This window comes from Salvelinus sp. IW2-2015, linkage group LG23 (assembly GCF_002910315.2).
Source record: "Salvelinus sp. IW2-2015 linkage group LG23, ASM291031v2, whole genome shotgun sequence".
Lineage (NCBI taxonomy): Eukaryota > Metazoa > Chordata > Actinopteri > Salmoniformes > Salmonidae > Salvelinus > Salvelinus sp. IW2-2015.
The window spans coordinates 32295641-32317294 of NC_036863.1; the positions used below are offsets into that span (position 1 = coordinate 32295641).

The 21654-nt window shown below is 41.7% G+C and overlaps 1 protein-coding gene across 3 annotated transcripts in view; it reads right to left on the minus strand.

Annotated features, from left to right (window-relative positions):
* Positions 1–21654, minus strand: part of LOC111951097 (E3 ubiquitin-protein ligase RNF128-like) — a 34145-nt gene that overhangs the window by 11729 nt on the left and 762 nt on the right. For all 3 annotated transcript variants that reach the window (XM_023969099.2, XM_023969100.2, XM_023969102.2), the window contains exon 2: positions 19380–19627. In XM_023969099.2, coding sequence (XP_023824867.1) covers positions 19380–19627 — 248 coding nt within the window. The remainder of the gene's footprint in view (positions 1–19379; positions 19628–21654) is intronic.

A 21654-nucleotide genomic window follows, 5' to 3' on the forward strand; every position in this document is an offset into this window, starting at 1 on the left:
TGATTATAACGGCGATTCTGATCCAACCATTAATCCATACATTGTTGTACCCCTGTCCTGAGAGGATATAAGTTAAATATGTAGCTAGATGTAGAAGGCTAATGTTAACTAGCTAATGTTGCCCATGAATGTTAGTTAGGCTAGCGAGCAACTCACTCATGGACTCACTGTGTGCAATAATATTTTTTAACATGATTTTTATGACCACCTGATCTKTGTACCCTACACATACAGATAATTGGAAAGGTCTCTCAGTTGAGCAGATTTCAAACACAGATTCAACCACAAAGACCAGGGAGGTTTTCCAATGACTCGCAAAAGGACACCTATTGGTAGATGTGAAAAAATATTCCAAAACATACACTATCGTTCAAAAGTTAGGGGTCACTTAGAAATGGGCTTGTTTTCCATGAAAACATACATGAAATTAGTTGCAAAATGAAAAGGAAATAGTCAAGACGTTGACAAGGTTATAAATAATGATTTTTAATTGAAATAATAATTGTCACCTTCAAACTTTGCTTTTGTCAAAGAATACTCAATTTGCAGAAATTACAGCCTTGCAGACCTTTGGCATTCCATTTGTCAATTTGAGGTAATCCGAAGATATTTCACCCCATGCTTCCTGACGCTCCTCCCACAAGTTGGATTGGCTTGATGGACACTTCTTTACATAACATACGGTCAAGCTGCTCCCACAACAGATCAAAAGGGTTGAGCTCCGGTGACTGTGCTGGCCACTCCATTATAGACAGAATACCAGCTGACTGCTTCTTCCCAAAATAGTTATTGCAGAGTTTGAAGCTGTGCTTTGGGTCATTGTCCTGTTGGAGGAAATTGGCTCCAATTAAGCACCGTCAACAGGGTATGGCATGGCATTGCAAAACGTGATAGCCTTCCTTCAAGATTCCTTTCACCCTGTACAAATCTCCCACTTTATCACCAAAGCACCCCCAGACTATCACATTGCCTCCACCATGCATGACAGACGTCAAGCACTCCTCCAGCATATTTTCTGCATCTCACGAATGTTCTTCTTTGTGATCTGAACACCTCAAACTGAAATTCTTCTGTCTGTAAGACTTTTTTCAAATTCTTCCTCCATCCAGTGTCTGTTCTTTTGCCCATCTTAATATTTTATTGGCCAGTCAGATATGACTTTTTCTTTGCAACTCTGCCTAGAAGGCCAGCATCACGAAGTCGCCTCTTCACTGTTGACATTGAGACTGGTGTTTTGTGGGTACTATTTAATGAAGCTGCCAGTTGGGCACTTGTGAGGTGTCCGTTTCTCAAACTAGACACTCGAAAGTACTTGTCCTCCTGCTCAGTTGTGCACAGGGGCCTCCCACTCCTCTTTCTATTCTGGTTAGAGCCAGTTTGCGCAGTTCTGTGAAGGGAGTTGTACAAGAACTTCAGTTTCTTGGCAATTTCTCACACGGAATAGCCTTCATTTCTCAGAAAAATAATAGACTGACGGGGGCCTTCCGAGTGGGGCAGTGGTCTAAGGCACTGCATCGCAGTGCTAGTTGTGCCAGTAGAGATTCTGGGTTTGAGTKCAGGCTCTTTCGCAGCTGGTTGCAACCGGGAGACCCATGGGGCGGCACACAATTGGCCAAGCGTCATCCAGGTTAGGGGAGGGTTTGGCCAGCAGGGATGTCCTTGACCCATCGCGCACTAGCGACTCCTGTGACGGGCCGGGCGCAGTGCACGCTGTTGTACGGTGTGTCCTCCTACACATTGGTGCGACTGGCTTCCGGTTTAAAATGGGCATTGTGTCAAGAAGCAGTACGGCTTGGTTGGGTTGTTTTTRGGAGGACGCARGGCTCTCGACCTTCGCCTCTCCCGAGTCCGTACAGGAGTTGCAGCGATGAGACAAGACTAACTACCACTTGGATACCARGAAATTGGAGAGAAAAAGGGCAAAAAAAATATATACATAAAAAAGACTAATATCTTTCTTCTGAAACTCATCAGTTTCTGTAAGACAGACTGTAATCGAACCCACAGATGCTGATGCTCCAAATACTCAACTAGTCTAAAGGAGGCCAGTTTTATTGCTTCTTTAATCAGCACAAGTTCAGCTGCGCTAACATAGTTGCAAAAGGGTTTTCTAATGATCAATTAGCCTTTTAAAATTATAAACTTGGATTAGCTAACAACGTGCCATTGGAACACAGGAGTGATGGTTGCTGATAATGGGCCTATGTAGATATTCCATTTAAAATAAYAAATCTGACGTTTCTAGCTACAATAGTCATCTACAACATTAACAATGTCTACACTGTATTTCTGATCAATCTGATGTTATTATTTTAATGGACAATAATTTATTTTCTTTCAAAAACAAGGACATTTAAGTAACGGGAGCGTACATCCTGTTTGAAACAAGTCACTAAAGTAACACTGCAGAAAATATGGCAAATCAATTAACACATTATATTCAGGACAAAAAGTTATTTGGGGCAAATACAATACATTACTGAGTACCACTCTCCATATTTTCAAGCATAGTGGTGGCTGCATCATGTTATGGGTATGCATGTAATAGTTAAGGACTGGAGTTTTTCCAGGATAAGAGAAACGGAGCTAAGCATCGGCAAAATCCTAGAAAACCTGGTTCAGTCTGCTTTCCACCAGACACTGGGAGATAAATTCATCTTTCAGCAGGACAATACCCTAAAACACAAGGCCAAATCTACACTGATTTGCTTACCAAGAAGAGAGTGAATGTTCCTGTGGCCGAGTRACAGTTGACCTAAATCCACTTGAAAATATATGGCAAAACCTGAAAATGGTTGTCTAGCAATGCTCAACAAACAATTTGACAGCTTTAAGGATTTTGAAAAGAATAAATGGGCAAATGTTGCACAATCCAGGTTTAGAAAGCTCTTAGAGACTTACCCAGGAAGACTCACTGCTGTAATCACTGACAAAGATGCTTCTACAAAGTATTGACTCAGGTGTGTGAATACTTATGTAAATMAGATATTTTAAAACATTTTAGCAAATTTGAAATTCAATTAAAAAAAAGGTTTTCCTTTTGTCGTTATGGGGTGTAGATCGCTGAGAACTAACAAAATGAAGTAACAAAAATGGTCCTCGATCTTGACTAGTTTCCAGGACCCTGCCGCTGAAAAACATCCCCACAGCATGATGCTGCCACCACCAAGCTTCACTGTAGGGATGGTGCCAGGTTTCCTCCAGACGTGACGCTTGGCATTCAGGACAAAGAGTTAATTCTTGGTTTCGTCAGACCAGAGAATCTTGTTTCTCATGATCAGAGTCCTTTAGGTGAATTTTGGCAAACTCCAAGTGGGCTGTCATGTGCCTTTTAGTGAGGAGTGTCCYTCTGGTCACTCTACTATAAAGGCCTGATTGGTGGAGTGCTGCAGAGATGGTTGTCCTTCTGGAAGGTGTCGTGGCAGAATCAGATTTAGCTAAGTAACATAGATAGATAAGATGTTATTTTCATCATATGCTTGTGAGATACTTGTCATTAGAATGGGGCCCTTTGGACTATAGGATTGGCAGTGCATTTTTCCCTTCTGTGATAGGGCTTAGTAACTTGGGGCCAGAGAGGGGAGAGGTCAAGCTTGTCTTCATATGTCAATGTATATGTTAAACCATGTGGTGCTATGTAGAATATCAGAAGGGGAGGAGGACAGAATGGAACATTGTTTTCTTATGAATGTGTCTGTAACTATAATCTTAAACCATGTGACGGGATGGCGTTATTAAATGGGGAACCAGTTAGTTCTCTCATACAATGTCTGTACGCCAGTCACTCCCTACTTTTCTCACAGGGGGAAGGTGTTTGGCAGTGTTTGTAACCATTGTATGTCCCCTCTGAGGTTGCCCTTATCTTGATCTGGTATAGGACCTAAGAGGCTCACTGTCTTCAGTGAGTTTGTCCAGGTTTGGGAGTATCTAGCATTGACAATTGATATATGCCATTGGATGAGGTAATGTTTTGGTAGACAGTGAAGTACCAATAATGAGATTGAAACCGTGTCTTGGGAGACCAAACTGAACAATGATTTATAACTGATGCTGTCTAGCGATAGGATACTCCTCTTTCGGGTAAAGGATTCTTAGTAAGTTGAGAGGGGTGTATCTTGGCTATAAATGAAACTAAGAATTGTTTTGTAAGAACTCTCAGAGAATTCATTTATAGACACTGAATTGATCTGAGAGTTAAAAAAAAGGCTTTGGTGAAGCTTTTATATATATATATTAAAGATGGAATTTATAATATAACTCTGACTTGTGTGTGGTTGGCTCTCTCTCTCTCTTTATTGAGTAATACAGGAAATTACCACAACAAAGGTTCTTCCATCTCCACAGAGGAACTCTAGAGCTCCAACAGAGGGGCCGTCGGGTTCCAGGTCACCTCCGTGACCAAGGCCCTTCTCCCCCGATTGCTCAGTTTGGCCAGCTCTAGGAAGAGTCAGTGGTTCTAAACTTCTTCCATTTTAAAATGATGGAGGCCACCATCTTCTTGGGGACCTTCAATGCTGCAGAAATGTTTTGTCTCAGAGCTCTACTGACAATTCCTTCGACCTCATGGCTTGGTTTTGACCTGACATGGACTGTCAACTGTGTGATCTTATATAAACAGGTGTGTGACTTTCCAAATCATGTCAAATCAATTGAATTTACCAGAGGGACTCCAATCAAGTTGTAGAAACAAGAAAGATCAATGAAAACAGGACGCACCTGAGTTCAATTTCAAGTCTCATAGCAAAGGGTCTGAATACTTATGTAAATAAGTAATTAAAATTAATCAATTTTAGAATAAAACTAATGTAACAAAATGTGGAAAAAGAGAAGGGGTATGAATACTTTTTGAATGCACTGTACATCTGCTTTGATGGCAGGTTTGAAATCTGTTATTAAAACAGCTATTGAGGGGGTAGTGGACCAACATTTTCATTGGGATGGCTTTGAGAGTGGAATCTAATTCTGCTCGCTTCGTAGCCGTGCGTGTGGTTAATTAATAAAGCCACAGTGAAAGTCACTAACAGTGGTTTTAACAGCCAAGGTAAGAAAGAAATGAGGAAAGAGCAGTGAATCTATCCCCAGGTGCAGAGCGTCAGAGCATTGTTTTAAATGTGGTGTCGTTGGTCATTGGAAGAGTGAGTGTAGCGGGGCAAGGGAGCTCGAAATAAGCAAAATTTATGACAGGGAAAAGTACTACAATTCAGCAGGGTAACAGGGGCAGAATCAAAAGCCATATGACTACTACCCATGTCTCTGACCATAGGACCAGTAACAATACCGGGATATTGTTACATGGCGATGGGTGTGGAACCAATTTTGGGGTTGGAAGAATCTATGCGAAATGCCAGTGGAATGGATTATAAAACAACTCATGGTGTAATCATAACAACATACAGGAACTCAAGTCCTTCTGCTCACCAGACCTAGAATTCCTTGCAATCAAATGCCGGCCATTTTACCTACCAACAGAATTCTCGTCAGTTATAGTCACAGCTGTGTACATTCCCCCTCAAGCAGACACCAAGACGGCCAACAAGAAACTTCACTGGACTACATGCAAACTGGAAACCATATATCCTGAGGCTGCATTTATTGTAGCTGGGGATTTTAAAAGAGCAAATTTGAGAACAAGGCTACCTATATTCTACCAGCATATTGATTGCGCTACGCGTATGGGCAATATCCTCGACCACTGCTACTCTAACGTCCACGATGCAGACAACGCCCTTCCTTCGGCAAATCCGACCACGACGCCATCTTGCWCCTACCGTCTTATAGGCAGAAAGTCAAACAGGATGTACCAGTGACGAGAACCATTAAACGCTGGTCCGACAAATAGGAAGCCAAGCTTCAAGATTGTTTTGAACATGCGAACTGCAATGTGTTCCGGTCAGCCTCAGAGAACATCGACCTATACGCTGACTCGGTGAGTGCATTTATAAAAAAAGTGCACTGGAGATGTTGTACCCACTGTGACTATTAAAACCTACCCTAACCAGAAACAGTGGATGTATGGTGGCATTTGCACAAAACCGAAAGTACGAGCCACTGCATTTAACCATGGAAAGAGGTCTGGGAATATGACAATGTAAACAGTGTAGTTATTCCTCTCCGCAAGGCAATCAAACAAGCAAAATGCCAGTACAGGGACAAGGTGGAGTCGCAATTCAACAGCTCAGACATGAGACGTATGTGGCAGGGTCTACAGGAAATCACGGACTACAAAAGAAAACCATTCACGTCAGACACCGTTGTCACACTTCCAGACAAACTAAACACCTTCTTTGCCTGCTTTGAGGATAACACATTGCCACCGTTGCGGCCCGCTAACAAGGACTGCGCCACCCCCCCCCCCTTCTCCGTGGCTGACGTGAGGAAAACATTTAAACGTGTTAACCCTCGCAAGGCTGCTGGCCGAGATCGCCTCCCTAGCCGCGTCCTCAAAGTATGCGCAGGCGAGCTGGCTGGTGTGTTTATGGACATATTCAGTTGCTCCCTATCCCAGTCTGTTGTCCCCATATGCTTCAAGATGGCTACCATTGTTCCTGTACCCAAAGCAGCAAAGATAACTGAACTAAATTACTACCGCCCCGTAGCACTCACTTCTGTCATCATGAAGTGCTTTGAGAGACTAGACAAGAATCACCTTAGCGGCCACCCTAGACCCACTTCAGTTTGTATACCACCCCAACAGGTCCACAGACGACGCAATCACCATCACACTGCCGTATCCCATCTGGACAAAAGGAATACCTAGTGGTTCCTCCTTTAAAAGTTGCGTGCTGCCGCAGCATTCTGTGGCACGTCATTTAATTCTGCAATTCTTTCTGTTATTGCTAGTTTGACCACCAGAGGGCATCTTTGAGAAGCATTTGATAGTATTCCGTATTGGCATTACCAGAGAATTGAAAACCATTTTTGTAATAACATAGTATATGGGAATGATTAAGAAATTTGGCTTAATTAATATTAATATTCTATAAAAAAAAATAAAAAAAACGAAAACCTCACACGGAACCCAAATCGGCTGCGTGCGTGCATAAATGTATTTTGTCCCCCCACATCAAACGCGATCACGACACGCAGGTTAAAATATCAAAACAAACTCTGAACCAATTATATTAATTTGGGGACAGGTCGAAAAGCATTAAACATTTATGGCAATTTAGCTAGTGAGCTTGCACTTGCTAGCTAATTTGTCCTGGGATTTAAACATGGAGTTTTTTTACCTGAAATGCACAAGGTCCTCTACTCTGCCAATTAATCCACAAATAAAACGGCCAACCGAATCGTTTCCAGTCATCTCTCTTCCCTCCAGGCCTTTTCTTCTCTTGACTTTATATTGTGATTGGCAACTTTCATAAATTAGGTGCATTACCGCCACTGACCTCCTTCGTTTTTTAGGTCACCCACGTGGGTATAACCAATTAGGAGATGGGAGAGGCTGGACTTGCAGCGCGATCTGCTTCAGAAATAGAACTGATTTCTATTTGAACTCTTGGCAACGCAGACACTCGTTGGTGCGCGCGAGCAGTGTGGGTGCAATAATTGAATAACATAGATTTCTAAAAGTATTTTGCGACGCGAGCGTTGTGGTCAGCCTGTCAGGGTTTCCGTTAAGATGGAATGGAAAAATATGGCGATGTACAACATGACGGTCGGGAGTAGGCTACAGGATTGGAGGATTCTAAATTGTTTGCCTTCATTAGACAACTTTGTTCCAATATTTCTGTAAATCAATTATATTTATTCCCATAGTAATTCGTTATGGATCCATAACTAAATCAACACCACTTTGATAGAATATTTTTTAGCATTATTTTATTAATGAAATGTGTTTGTTTATTAGGCTACTGTGCAGTCTACAATACATACTGTAGTAAACATGGGAAAGTGCCTAATTCCTTACATAAGGGAGAGCAGGCCATGTCTGTACTACAGAATGCGGGGCACGCGGGAGACCGGGGTACAAATCCCTGTTGGGGAGTTAGGAGTAGGCTGTCCTTGTAAATAAGAATTTGTTCATAACTGACTTGCCTAGTTAAATAAATATTACACTAAGAGCATAACATTTCTGCACCCTAATTTTCTAATTCTTGTCTAACCAATACCCAAATGGAGATTAAGTGAAATAAACAGCCACATTTGAATGTCCTTTTCTAACGTTATTTTATTTACGAAAGCATAAAGATGTTGATGAAGAAACACTGTACAGCTGTTTTGAGTTAGAAATGTAACGCTTTAGAGTACTTAAGCATCGAATACATTGCAAGTTGAGGGATTTTCACAACAGTAGCCGGGTATAAAAAGTATATTGTCCTGCTAATAGGAATCATTTGCATGAGGGGCTACATTATTTTAACKACAATATCACACAATTTGCATCTACCTTGCCAATTACTTTTAGAGTTTGGGAATTACAAATGTGCGCTTTCGTTTTAGTTACATTGTTTTAGTTCGAACGTGCAGACTTCCTTTAAATTGTTTTATGTAGGATGCTACATTTTTGACCAGTTGCAATTGGAAGTAGGCCTAATAAAATAAATCCTACTTCTATTAGGCTGTTAACTGGCTGAGGTAGGCTATGAGGCGTAAGTTATTTTATATAGGTCTAGGCTCCAATGAAGCCCTCTTGTTGTTTGTAAAGTCAAATTCAAAAGGCACTCACACAGCTGAACTATCTTTTTTGCAGGTGCATGGCAACAGCCAGATAAGATGAGGAAAAAGTAGGAACCCGCACACTGCTCTTGATCGTATCACTGATCTTTAATGAACTTTTGTATCGGCCTCACGGCCTTCGTCAGAGCTTTTGTGAGTTTTTTTAATTAGAACCCTTATGTAGCCCTAGCCACACCCACATCCAGTCCACACATCGAAAGGGGTTGGAGGCCAAGTTAAAACAAATAAGTGCTACCAAATATAACAATATGCATAATACCTGTAATATAAGTAGTACATACTTTCTATATATGGTTACCTGCATGTAAATGTACATTCTAACCATGTTGGTGTGTGCGCTAAGTTGGTCTTGAATTTGAGTGATTGAGTCGTTAGTGCTTCTCATTGAGTCTAAATTTGGGTTTGATAATTTATCAATTGTTTAAGTGATAAAAATCTGGAAGGAGAGAAAGAGAGCGCGCTGCCCCTAAGCTGTGAGGAGAGCACAAAGTGAGGGGAGGGTGCACTGCTCAAATCTTTTCACATCCTCCAAGATGGAGGTTATTAGAGAACCCACTAGATGGTAGCTTGGGCTAATCATGATGGGGACATTGATAGTAGGGGTTGTGTTGTACCATGTCATCAGAATCCTAATGTTAAAGCACACCAATACATATGGCTTTCTGGAAAATACAATTAATTACGTACAAGGCTCATAGGCTGTGTTCTGCTTTGACATTTGAGGATGAAAGAGACTGGCATGGAGACTAGCATCTTATTGGCCTAGAACATAACAGATGAACGGTTCTAGCCCCAATCTCATTCGCTTCAAGGGTGGTGTGAAATTATAAAAAAATGTATTTTCTCTATTAAAGTCAATATGTTTTCTAGGTGTCTTGGAACATGAGTGATCATTGTTCCAGATGAGGGATTGTTGGAAATTGACTTGAGCATGTTCTAGTATGTTTATAACTATATAAAAGTGGACAAGCAGCAGTGACTAATGTGTTATGGGTTAAATGGAATGATTTGGGACAGAATGTTTGCATAAGGGTGTACGTTGCAGTCTGGCAGGACCGATATACCTATATTCTATGGAGTCCCAAAAACCAAGGTGTTGATGTTACAGGGAATTGGGAGAGCGGAAAATAATGTGACTGGGGCGTAGATCTGTGGCAACTTTTAGTGAGAAGTTCAACGAAGGTACAACTTGAAAGACTAGCCACAGATCCCTGTATACAGGAGGCCACATCACAGGAAGGGAAGTTCACTGTAGTACTCCTGCAGAGTGTGATTAAGAAACGTGACTCAGAGTTTTGGAAGGTTGGATACTCTTCCAACGGCACTCACCTCTCCCTCATTCCTATCCGCCAGCAGTGGGATCGAGGGACGATAACAGGAAAGTGTCAGAAGGTGGCTGCTCATCAACCGTTGGGACCCAACGTTTACACTGTAACGAGGGTGTGCACAAAGGAGTGGGGTGTAGATCGGCCTTGGGATGAGCGGTGTACCTAACCTTAGCACAGGAAAGTATTATCCACAGGTACCTACTGTAGCAGAACATAGGATTTAATTGGAGATGTTGGTGGCTAGAAAACCAAGTATGAATTGGGAGACAGGTAGGGAGTATCTGAAAGAATCAGTCTTTGAGCTATCAGTGAACCACAAAAGAAATAGGAGATCAGGATCAGGAGAGTCAATGCAATAGCTATTATCACGGCAGTCGCTGTAGGGACAGTAATGAAGGAGCGGTAGTAGTGGTAAAGGATGTTATAGTAACAGCATGGAAAAGGAATAGGGCGCCAATGAGAGGTATTTTGAAGTATGCATCATGACCAGTGTTAATGGTAGCAGGGGTTACCCTGGTAGCATTGTTGGGATATCACCTTCTGAGGGCATTGATGTTGAAACATATATACAGTGCTGATTTACCTCAGGACAAGGTAAAGTTGTGTATATCGGGTGGCCATGGAGGAGATGGGGAGCAAAGTGAAAATGACCTGGCCTGGAACACTTCTTGTAACCTGTGGCCTAACAGGGAAGACTGGGTGAAAGCATGGAGTTTTAGGGCATTCATTTTTGTGGAACCCAGCAGAAAATTATCCCGAAGGAATAGTCAGGTGAAGAGAGCGTGGTAATCGTCATGTTAGACTTCGGTTTTTCTTTGCATATATAATTCTGCATATCTTAGCACATTATTAATACTCATGTGTTGTGTGTGTTTCTTTTGCTTTTCAAATCTTGTGCCATCACTCTCTTAGGAACCCGAAGGAGGAAACAGAGAAAGTCAAACGCTCCAGCTGAAARGTCATTATCAGTTGTCCGACAGGAGAGGGACATAAGTGTGCATAGTGTAATTATAGACCAGAGGCCATAAGTCTTGGAGGTGTAACTATATTAATCAACTGTGAATGTTAAGTCATGTTTTATTGTTGTTCATTTATAAAGTAATTTCCAAGTTTATGTAATGTTGAACAGTACGGAGTTACTGTTCAAAAGGGGGGTGTATTGGCTGTCTTGATGTGCAATGAGTTGTGCAACGAGTTATACCATCCGCCCAGTGGAGGGTATAAATATATAAGTTTAATTATAAATATAAGTTTTAGAACACCTACTCATTCAAGGGTTTCTTTATTTTACTATTTTTCTACATTGCAGAATAATAGTGAAGACATCAAAACTATATGTAATAACACTTGTGGAATTGTAGAAACCAAAAAAAGTGTTAAATCAAAATATATTTTTTATTTGAGATTCTTCAAATAGCAACTCTTTGCACACTCTTGGCATTCTCTCAACCAGCTTCATGAGATAGTCAACCTGGAATGCATTTCAAATTAATAGGTGTGCCTTGTTAAATTAATTTGTGGAATTTCTTTCCTTCTTAATGCCTTTGAGTCAATCAGTGTTGTGACAATGTAGTGGTGGTATACAGAAGATAGCCCTATTTGGTAAAATACCAAGTCCATAGCATGGCAAGAACAGCTGAAATAAGCAAAGAGAAACAACAGTCCATCATTACTTTAAGACATTAAGGTCAGTCAATACTAGGGAGGCACGATATATCGGTGAAGATATCGGAATTGGATGATATTAGCTAAAAATGCCAACATCAGTATCGGCTCGATGTCCAGTTTAATGCCGACATGCAAAACGGATGTCAAAGCTGACATGCATACCTGTATAATGTAATGACTGCACGTAAAATTTTGCGCTACATGTGCAACACAGCATTCCTAACCTAGCCCAAAATGTCTGCTGTGTGGATTAAGTAGTCAACAAATTGAGCATTCATATGAAAGAGTAAGAACATTTCAGCGAGACAACTCAAAAGGTGAAATCCATTAACGCCAAGATAATGTAATTCATTGCCGGGGACAATCAACCGTTCTCCGTCGTGGGTGATGTTGGCTTTCGGCGACTGGTCGAGTACGGGTACACACTACTAAGTGCGCAATTTTTAAGACGTTGCCGTAACCGGAGTTACACAGTAATAGCATCACTGCTATTAGCTTCACAACATACTATGGAACGCCGTTTGGGTCTTTGCGATTCAAAAAAGATAGTGTCATTTGACCTATTTGACACATTAAATAAGCTTTGAATTTGACATGTCAAATAACACAGTTCTATTATAGAATGTTGTGGGTTCTGAATTTGCATGTGCAAGCCAAGCACCACCACTACTATCAGTAGCACTGTCAAAGCTGTACAACAAAAAAAAGTCTAAACAAGCAAACACCGGCCACGAACGATGTGTTTACAATACCACGTTGGTAATAAAGCATTATTTGTTCGACCACAACTTCTGGGGTAGCTAGCTTTAGCTTGGTATCTAGCTAGGCACCAATTACCAATATGTAAAAAATTTATGAACGCATTAAATTATTATGTGACGTGCAGTCATTCATATTGTTATTTGACGTGCATCTTTGACACGCAAAGATCCAAACGGCGTTCCATAGTATGAGAAATCCTGGTTAAGAATGAAACGACTGAACAAACGAAACAGCAAGTAAGTGAAAGAAATGGGTTTTGATTCTGTTTTACTGGTAATGGAGACATACATAAATGCCAACAAATAACTTTTTGTTTAGTGTGGTGTGTGTGTAACCTTAAACTAGGCAAGTCAGTTAACCTCTTTGGGCAAGGGGGAGGTATTTTGACGTCCGGATGAAAAGCGTGCCCAAAGTAAACTGTCAGAAATCACTACAGTCCCTGGATTCGAGGCTGAATCACATCCGGCCGTGATTGGGAGTCCCATAGGGCGGCGCACAATTGGCCCAGTGTCGTCCTGGTTTGGCCGGGGTAGGCCGTCATTGTAAATAAGAATTTGTTCTTAACTTCTTCGGGCTAGGGGGCAGTATTCAGAAGTTTGGATGAACGAGGTGCCCAAAGTAAACTGCCTGTTACTCAGGCCCAGAAGCTAGGATATGCATATAATTGGTAGTATTGGAAAGAAAACACTGAAGTTTGCAAAACTGTTAAAATAATGTCTGAGTATAATAGAACTGATATGGCAGTTGAAAACCCGAGGACAATCCATCCAGAATTTTTTTCCCCCAGCTCACTTCTGATTACAATGGCTGGGAATGGGAATATAAATGGAAGTCCTCCCAGATTGCAGTTCCTATGGCTTCGGCTAGATGTCAACAGTCTTTTGAAAGAGTTTCAGGCTTGTTTTTTGAAAAATGAGCCAGAATTTGTAGTTTTAGTAAGTGGCTCGCATTTTGGCTGTAGTGTTTGTTGCGTGTTCCGGTGAGTGCGCGTACTTCGTTATTTATCTCCGGTAATGGTCTCCGGGATTCTCCGTCTTACATTTGATAATTTATTTACATATTAGGGTACCTGAGGATTGATTAGGAACGTTGTTTGATATGTTTTGAATTAGTTTATCGGTAACTTACGGGATTCATTTGTATGCATTTTGAACGAGGGAAACCGGTGGATTACTTAGTCTAGCACGCCAATGAAACTGACTTTGTTGGGATGTAAAGAAGGACTTTATCGAACAAACGGACAATTTGTTATGTAGCTGGGACCCTTGTGATTGCAACCAGATGAAGATCTAAGGTAAGTGATTCATTTTATCGTTATTTCTGACTTTCGTGACGCCTCTGCTTGGTTGGAAAATGCATGTTATGCTTTTGTGTGCGGGGTGCTGTCCTCAGATAATCGCATGGTGTGCTTTCGCCGTAAAGCCTTTTTGAAATCTGACAACGTGGCTGGATTTACAAGAAATTAAGCTTTTAAATGATGTATGACACTTGTATTTCCATGAATGTTTAATATTACGATTTCTGTCATTTGAATTTCACCGGATGTTGGCCAGGTGGAACGGTAGTGTCCCAATGATCCATAAGAAGTTAACTGACTTGCCTAGTTAAATACAATGTTAAAGAATAATGACTAAAATCATTTAAAAAATATGCCTGGTGAAAACCAATCACTGCATTCAACAGTAAGAACCTCATACCAACGGTCAAGCGTGTTTGTATTGTGCTGGTTTGGGGATGCTATTACASTTCTTCAAGCTCTGTCAAGCTGGTTGTTGATCATTGCTAGACAGCAATTTTCAAGCCTTGCCATAGTTTTTCCAAGACGATTTTCAAGCAACTCCAATGTTTATTTGGCCTTGTGTTTAAGGTTATTGTCCTGCTGAAAGATCAATGTGTATCCAAGTGTCTGTTGGAAAGCAGACAACCACGTTTTCCTCTGGGATTTTGCCTGTGCTTAGCTCTATTCAATTTCATTTTTATTCCTTGCCAATGACAAGCATACCTATAACATGATGCAGCCACCACCATGCTTCAAAATATGAAGAGTGGTACTCAGCGATGTGTTGGATTTGACAAAAACATAAATCAAATCAAATTTTATTGGACACATGCACATGGTTAGCAGATGATAATGTGAGTCTAGTGAAATGCTTGTGCTTCTAGTTCCGACCGTGCAGTAATATCTAACAAGTAATCTAACAATTTCACAACAACTACCTTATACACACACAAGTGTAAAGGAATGAATAAGAATATATACATATAAATATATGGATGAGTGATGGCCGAACGGCATAGGCAAGATGCAGTAGAGTACAGTATATACATATGAGAAATGTAGGGTATATGTAAACATTATGTAAAGTGGCATTGTTTAAGTGACTAGTGATACATTTATTACATCTAAATGTTAATTATAAAAGTGGCTAGAGATTGAGTCCATGTTGGCAGAAGCCACTCAATGTTAGTGATGGCTGTTTAACAGTCTGATAGAAGCTGTTTTTCAGTCTCTCCGTCCCCGCTTTGATGCACCTGTACTGACCTCGCCTTCTGGATGATAGCTCGAGTGATGGCTCGGGTGGTTGTTGTCCTTGATGATCTTTTTGGCCTTCCTGTGACATCGGGTGGTGTAGGTGTCCTAGAGGGCAGGTAGTTTGCCACCGGTAATGCGTTGTGCAGACCTCACTACCCTCTGGAGAGCCTTGCGCTTGTGGGCGGAGCAGTTGCCGTACCAGGCGGTGATCCAGCCCGACACGATGCTCTCGATTGTGCATCTGTAAAAGTATGTGAGTGTTTTGGGTGACAAGCCACATTTCTTCAGCCTCCTGAGGTTGAAGAAGCGCTGCTGCGCCTTCTTCACCACGCTGTCTGTGTGGCTGGACTATTTCAGTTTATCAGTGATGTGTATGCCGAGGAACTTAAAACTTTCCACCTTCTCCACTGCTGTCCCGTCGATGTGGATAGGGGGGTGCTCCCTCTGCTGTTTCCTGAAGTCCACGATCATCTCCTTTGTTTTGTTGATGTTGAGTGAGAGGTTATTTTCCTAACACCACACTCCGAGGGCCCTCACCTCCTCCCTGTAGGCCGTCACGTCGTTGTTGGTAATCAAGCCTACCACTGTAGTGTGGTCTGCAAACTTGATGATTGAGTTGGAGGCGTGCATGGCCACGCAGTCATGGGTGAACAGGGAGTACAGGAGAGGGCTGAGAACACACTCTTGTGGGGCCTCAGTGTTGAGGATCAGTGGGGTGGAGATGTTGTTTCCTACCCTCACCACCTGGGGGAGGCCCGTCAGAAAGTCCAGGACCCAGTTGCACAGGGCGGGGTCGAGAACCAGGGTCTCGAGCTTAATGACGAGTTTGGAGGGTACTATGGTGTTAAATGCTGAGCGGTAATCAATGAAGTACATTCTTACATAGGTATTCCTCTAGTCCAGATGGGTTAGGGCAGTGTGCATTGTGGTTGCGTCGTCTGTGACCCTATTGGGGCGGTAAGCCAAATTGGAGGTGGGTCTAGGTGGAGGTAATATGGTCCTTGACTAGTCTCTCAAACGCACTTCATGATGACGGAAAGTGAGTGCTGCGGGGCGATAGTCGTTTAGCTCAGTTAGCTTTCTTGGAACAGGAACAATGGTGGCCCTCTTGAAGCATGTGGGAAACAGCAGACTGGGATAGGGATTGAATTAAATATGTCCGTTAAACACACCAGCCAGCTGGTCTGCGCATGCTCTGAGGACGCGGCTGGGGATGCCGTCTGGGCGCAGCCTTGCGAGGGTTAACCGTTAAATTTTTGACTCACGTTGGCTGCGGTGAAGGAGAGGCCGCAGATTTTGGTAGCGGGCCGTGTCAGTGGCAGTGTATTGTCCTCAAAGCGAGCAAAGAAGTTGTTTAATTTGTCTGGGAGCAAGAAATCGGTGTCCGTGACAGGGCTGGTTTTATTTTTGTAGTCCGTGATTGACTGTAGACCCTGCCACATACGACTTGTGTTTGAGCCGTTGAATTGCGACTCTACTTTGTCTCTATACTGACGCTTAGCTTGTTTGATTGCCTTACGGAGGGAATAGCTACACTGTTTGTATTTGGTCATGTTTCCGGTCGCCTTGCCATGATTAAAAGCAGTGGTTCACGCTTTCAGTTTTGCACGAATGCTGCCATCAATCCACGGTTTCTGGTTGGGGAAGGATTTAATATTCACAGTGGGTACCACACATCACCGATGCACTTGCAAATAAACTCGCTCACCGAATCAGCGTATACGTGAACGTTATTGTCCGGAACATATCCCAGTCCACGTGATCGAAGCAATCTTGAAGCATGGAATCAGATTGGTCGGACCAGCGTTGAATAAACCTGAGCACGGGCGTTTCCTGTTTCAGTTTCTGTCTATAGGCTGGGAGCAACAAAATGGAGTCGTGGTCAGATTTGCCAAAGGTAGGGCGAGGGAGGGCTTTGTATGCGTCGAGAAAATTAGAGTAGCAATGATACAGAGTGTTGCCAGCCCGGGTCGCGCATTCGATATGCTGATAAAATGTATTGAGCCTTATTAAAATCCCCAGCTACAATAAATGCAGCCCCAGGATATGTGGTTCCAGTTTACATCGAGTCCAATGAAGTTCTTTCAGGGCCGTCGAGGTGTCTGCTTGGGGGGGATATACACGGCTGTGACTATAATCGAAGAGAATTCTCTTGGTAGATAATGCGGTCGGCATTTGATCGTAAGGAATTCTAGGTCAGGTGAACAAAATAATTTGAGTTCCTGTATGTTGTTATGATCACACCACGACTCGTTAATCATAAGGCATACACCCCCGCCCTTCTTCTTACCAGAGAGATGTTTGTTTCTGTCGGCGCGATGCGTGAAGAAACCGGGTGGCTGTACTTGTCGTCAAGAGACTGGACATTGGCGAGTAGTATACTCGGGAGCGGTGGGGGGGGTGCCRGTCTACGGAGCCTGACCAGAAGACCGCTCCATCGCCGTTGTTTTGGGTCGCCTACTGGGATCCGATCCATTGTCCTGGGTGGTGGTCCAAACAGAGGATCCGCTTCGAGAAAGTCGTATTTCTGGTCGTAATGTTGGTAAGTTGACGTTGCTCTTATATCCAATATTTCCTCCTGGCTGTATGTGATAAGACTTAAGATTTCCTGGGCTAACAGTGTAAGAAATAATACATAAATAACACTTTGTATTCAAGACAAATTMTATTTCTTTGCCACATTTTTCAYTTTTACTTTAGTGGGTGCGTGCTACACCACTGCTTATAACTAAGACATTTTAAGATGTGTCAAATTATATCCAGCTTAGGTCTCCTTTTTTTTTAAATGGCATTGAAAATGCTGCTACCATGTTGTGCTGCTGCCATGTTGCTACCATGCCGTGTTGTCATGTGGTGCRGCCATGCCATGTTGTCATCTTAGGTCTCACTTTATGTAGTGTTGTGTTCTCTTGTCGTGATGTGTGTTTTGTCCTATATTTTTATTTWATTTATTCATATTTTTAATCCCAGCCCCCATCCCTGCAGGAGACCTTTTGGTAGGCCGCCATTGTAAATAAGAATTTGTTCTTAACTGACATGCCTAGTTAAATAAAGGTTAAAAAAAATTATAATAATGAAATAACCCAGGTATACCCCCCAAGCATCATGATACTAAACCTGGTGTCGGTATCTAAATTACAATTCTGGTATTGACACGACATAATATTACAGTGAGCTCCAAAAGCATTAAGAKWTTTTTTTGTTGTTTTGGCTCCAGCACTTTGGATTTGAAATTATATAATGACTGAAGTGCAGACTGTCAGCTTTGAGTGTATTTTCATCACAGTTTAGACATTACTGCACTTTTTATACATAGTCCCCCGCCATTTTAGGGGACCAAAAGTATTGAGAGAAATTCACTTGTGTATTAAAGTAGTAAAAAGTTAAGTATTTGGTCCCATATTCCTAGCAGGCAATAACTACATTAAGTTTGTAACTGTACAAACTTGAATGCATTTTCTGTTTGTTTTGGTTGCGTTTCAGATTTTGTGTCCAATAGAAATGAATGGTAAATAACGTAGTGTCATTTTGGAGTCACTTGTAATTGTAAATAAGAATATCATGTTTCAGACTCGTACATTAATGTGGATGATACCATGATTACGGATAGTCCTGAAAGAATCGTGAATAATGATGAGGGAGAAAGTTAGACGCACAAATATCCTACCCCCAAGACATGCTAACCTCTCACCATTACAATAACAGGGGAGGTTAGCATTTTTTTTGGGGGGGGGGGGGGGGGGTATGGTATTCATGCCTCTAACGCATTTCAAATCCAAAGTGCTGAAGTAAAGAGCCAAAACAACAAAAAATGTGTCACTGTGCCAATACTTTGAGTTCACTGTATGTTTAGTGTAGAAAAGAAAAACACTTCCAGTGGAATTTCCCCAGTCATATTGTTCTACTGATCAACGGAGATATAGGTGCAGCATTCTATTTCAGCATAAACCACTAATTGGTGTCACTGTCAAACAAGTAAATGTGTATTTACTAGCCGRCTTGGGACAAGTCTGTTGACTGTTCAGGTTTAGACATTAAAACTTCCCTGCTTAACAATCACAAAACCAACTATATTTCCCTGTCTCCTAGAGGCAATTCAATAGAGATGAACATGACTGGTGAAAACAATCATGGGAATGCAGTAGTTTACTTGGGCAGGAGCTCAACGGCGCTGAATACCGGAACCTCAAATTGTCTACTGCTCGTGTTCCTGCACATATTACAGAATATAGGTTTAAAACTACTGCAGTTCCTGCACCTAAATAAAAACAGTACCTGCACACAAAATGAGTACCGGACCTATTTCAGTCCAAGTCAAGCATTGTGGGAATGTGTAAAACTGGTTTGTCAAGTTCTGGTTTACAGAGGGTAAATAATTGTCATCATTGTTTCACATACTGGAGTCTGACCTGTTGAAGGTTTTGTAGACGAACAGCGTTGAGGCGGCGGGCAGAGTAGAAGATGAAGTAGCCCACAGTTACTGCTGTTATCATGAAGAAGGAGATGGAGACGAAGAAGACCGAGTAGTGGCTCATCCAGGGACCATGCTGCTTGCCCACCTCAATGGTCATCGAGACTGGAATCCCTTGCCTGATCAGCTCAACAATTTCCATGCCCCGTCTGTGACTAATCATGATGGCAACCATATCTCCTGTTCCTGTAACCAGATGGGAAACAAAGTATGAGAAAACATAAATACAGGCTGTGCCTTAAATATGCTATCAGGTGCTCAAAGAAATTCCAGTATCMAGGCCTAATGTGTCGGTCTATTCCAAATATTTAACAAGCAATGTAAGAACATGGTGTTCTTTAATGTGAAAACATATCTACTGCAAAGTAAATAGAACAATAGAAGGATCCATTACATGGTAGTGATGGGGGATAATATCAATATAGTTACATATCAGGACTTTTTTTTTAACGATATATTGTAGCGTTTCGACAATATCGCAATATTAAAACTCCAGTATTTTTCCTTCACAGATGGTTCTGCATCATTTTAAATAGGGAGCCYATTTGTTTTCAGCACTTTTATTTCCATGACGGATCAAAACTAGTTCTCTCATGGTCCCTCTGCAGCAAACATATGGTGAGCAATATGTTTGGAACGTTGAATCGCAATACATATCAGCACCTAAGTATCGTGATATCYTATCAGGAGGTCCCTGACACTTAAAATCAAATGTTATTAGTTGCATACACATGTTTAGCAGATGTAGCTGAATGCCTGTGTTCCTAGCTCTAACATTGCAATAATATCTAACAATACACAAAAATCTAAAAGAATGATATTAAGAAATATATAAATATTCCCAGCCCTATTACATGGACTCATATCTCCCRCACTAACTTTAAGCATCAGCTGTCAAAGGAGCTTACCGATTACTGCACCTGTACACAGCCCATCTGTAAATAGCCCACCCAACTACCTCATCCCCATGTTATMTATTTTGTTCCTTTGCACCCAGGTATCTCTACTTGCACATCTATCACTCCAGTGTTAATGCTAAATTGTAATTATTTCACCACTATGGCCTATTTATTGCCTTACCTCCCTAATCTTACATTTGCACACACTCTATACAGATTTTTCTATTATGTTATTGACTGTACATTTGTTTATACCATGTTTAAGTTTTGTTTGTCACACTGCTTTATCTTAGCCAGGTCACAGTTGTAAATGAGAACTTGTTCTCAACWGGCCTACCTGGTTAAATAAAGGTGAAATATATATWTTTTTTAAAACATGTGACTCATGTCAACACAAATATTTCCTAAATTAGCTAATGGAGTCAGGGCATAGCTCAATGACTTAATATTACAAGGCTTATCTTTTCACTTTAAACTATCTTCATTACGCCCTCACATGGAATGGACAATCTGAGGCAATTAGTATAGTTTTTCAGCAAGTCAATGTCACTTAAGTGTCTAAACTGCATAAAGAATGAAAGAACAGGCAGAATGGAAGGCTATGCCACATGAGACATGTGTAGGTAGGCCTAAAGTGGGGTTCTTCAGAATTAGAGCTGAGCAGAGGGAACACATTTTGCAAATACTTTCCAGATGTTGGCCTACATTAAGTATACTCAAAAGTAATTCATAGAACATTAGAATTTAACAATTATAGGACGACAAATGAACTTATCTTGACCATTCAGCTAGGAGAGCTTTTTCATACAATAATATAGTAGGCTACTGGGTGATTTAAGTGGCCGGGGTAGCCTAAATGAAAGAAGGGTGCAATTGCGGCCCAAAATTCTGGGCGTTCCAGTTAGGACAGGTCGGAGGCGGGAGTTACAGTTGGTAGTGTTAATGCACAATAACATTGGATGCCAGCTGTGGATAAACACCACAAAAGGGGCGGGGGCGATAACAGTAGCTAGCTAGCCGTACACAGTAGACAGTGTCCTTCCGCTTAGCCAGCTAGTTTAAGGAGGACTCCGGTACACAGCAAGCGGGGGCGACACAGTGATCTAGCAAGCCAACTAYCAAGCTAACACACGGTGTCGTTAACTATCAAGCTAGCTAGTACACGTTAGATCCTAGCCTCCTCTTGTAATATTCAAAAGCGTACAAAGCGTGCAAAACAAGACACCTCTCTGCTGTGCTAGCGTGAGGTGGGGACGATCGGTAGTGTCCTTCGCCCCACCTGTTTAGGACAGTGACATAATACTTTTATTTAGG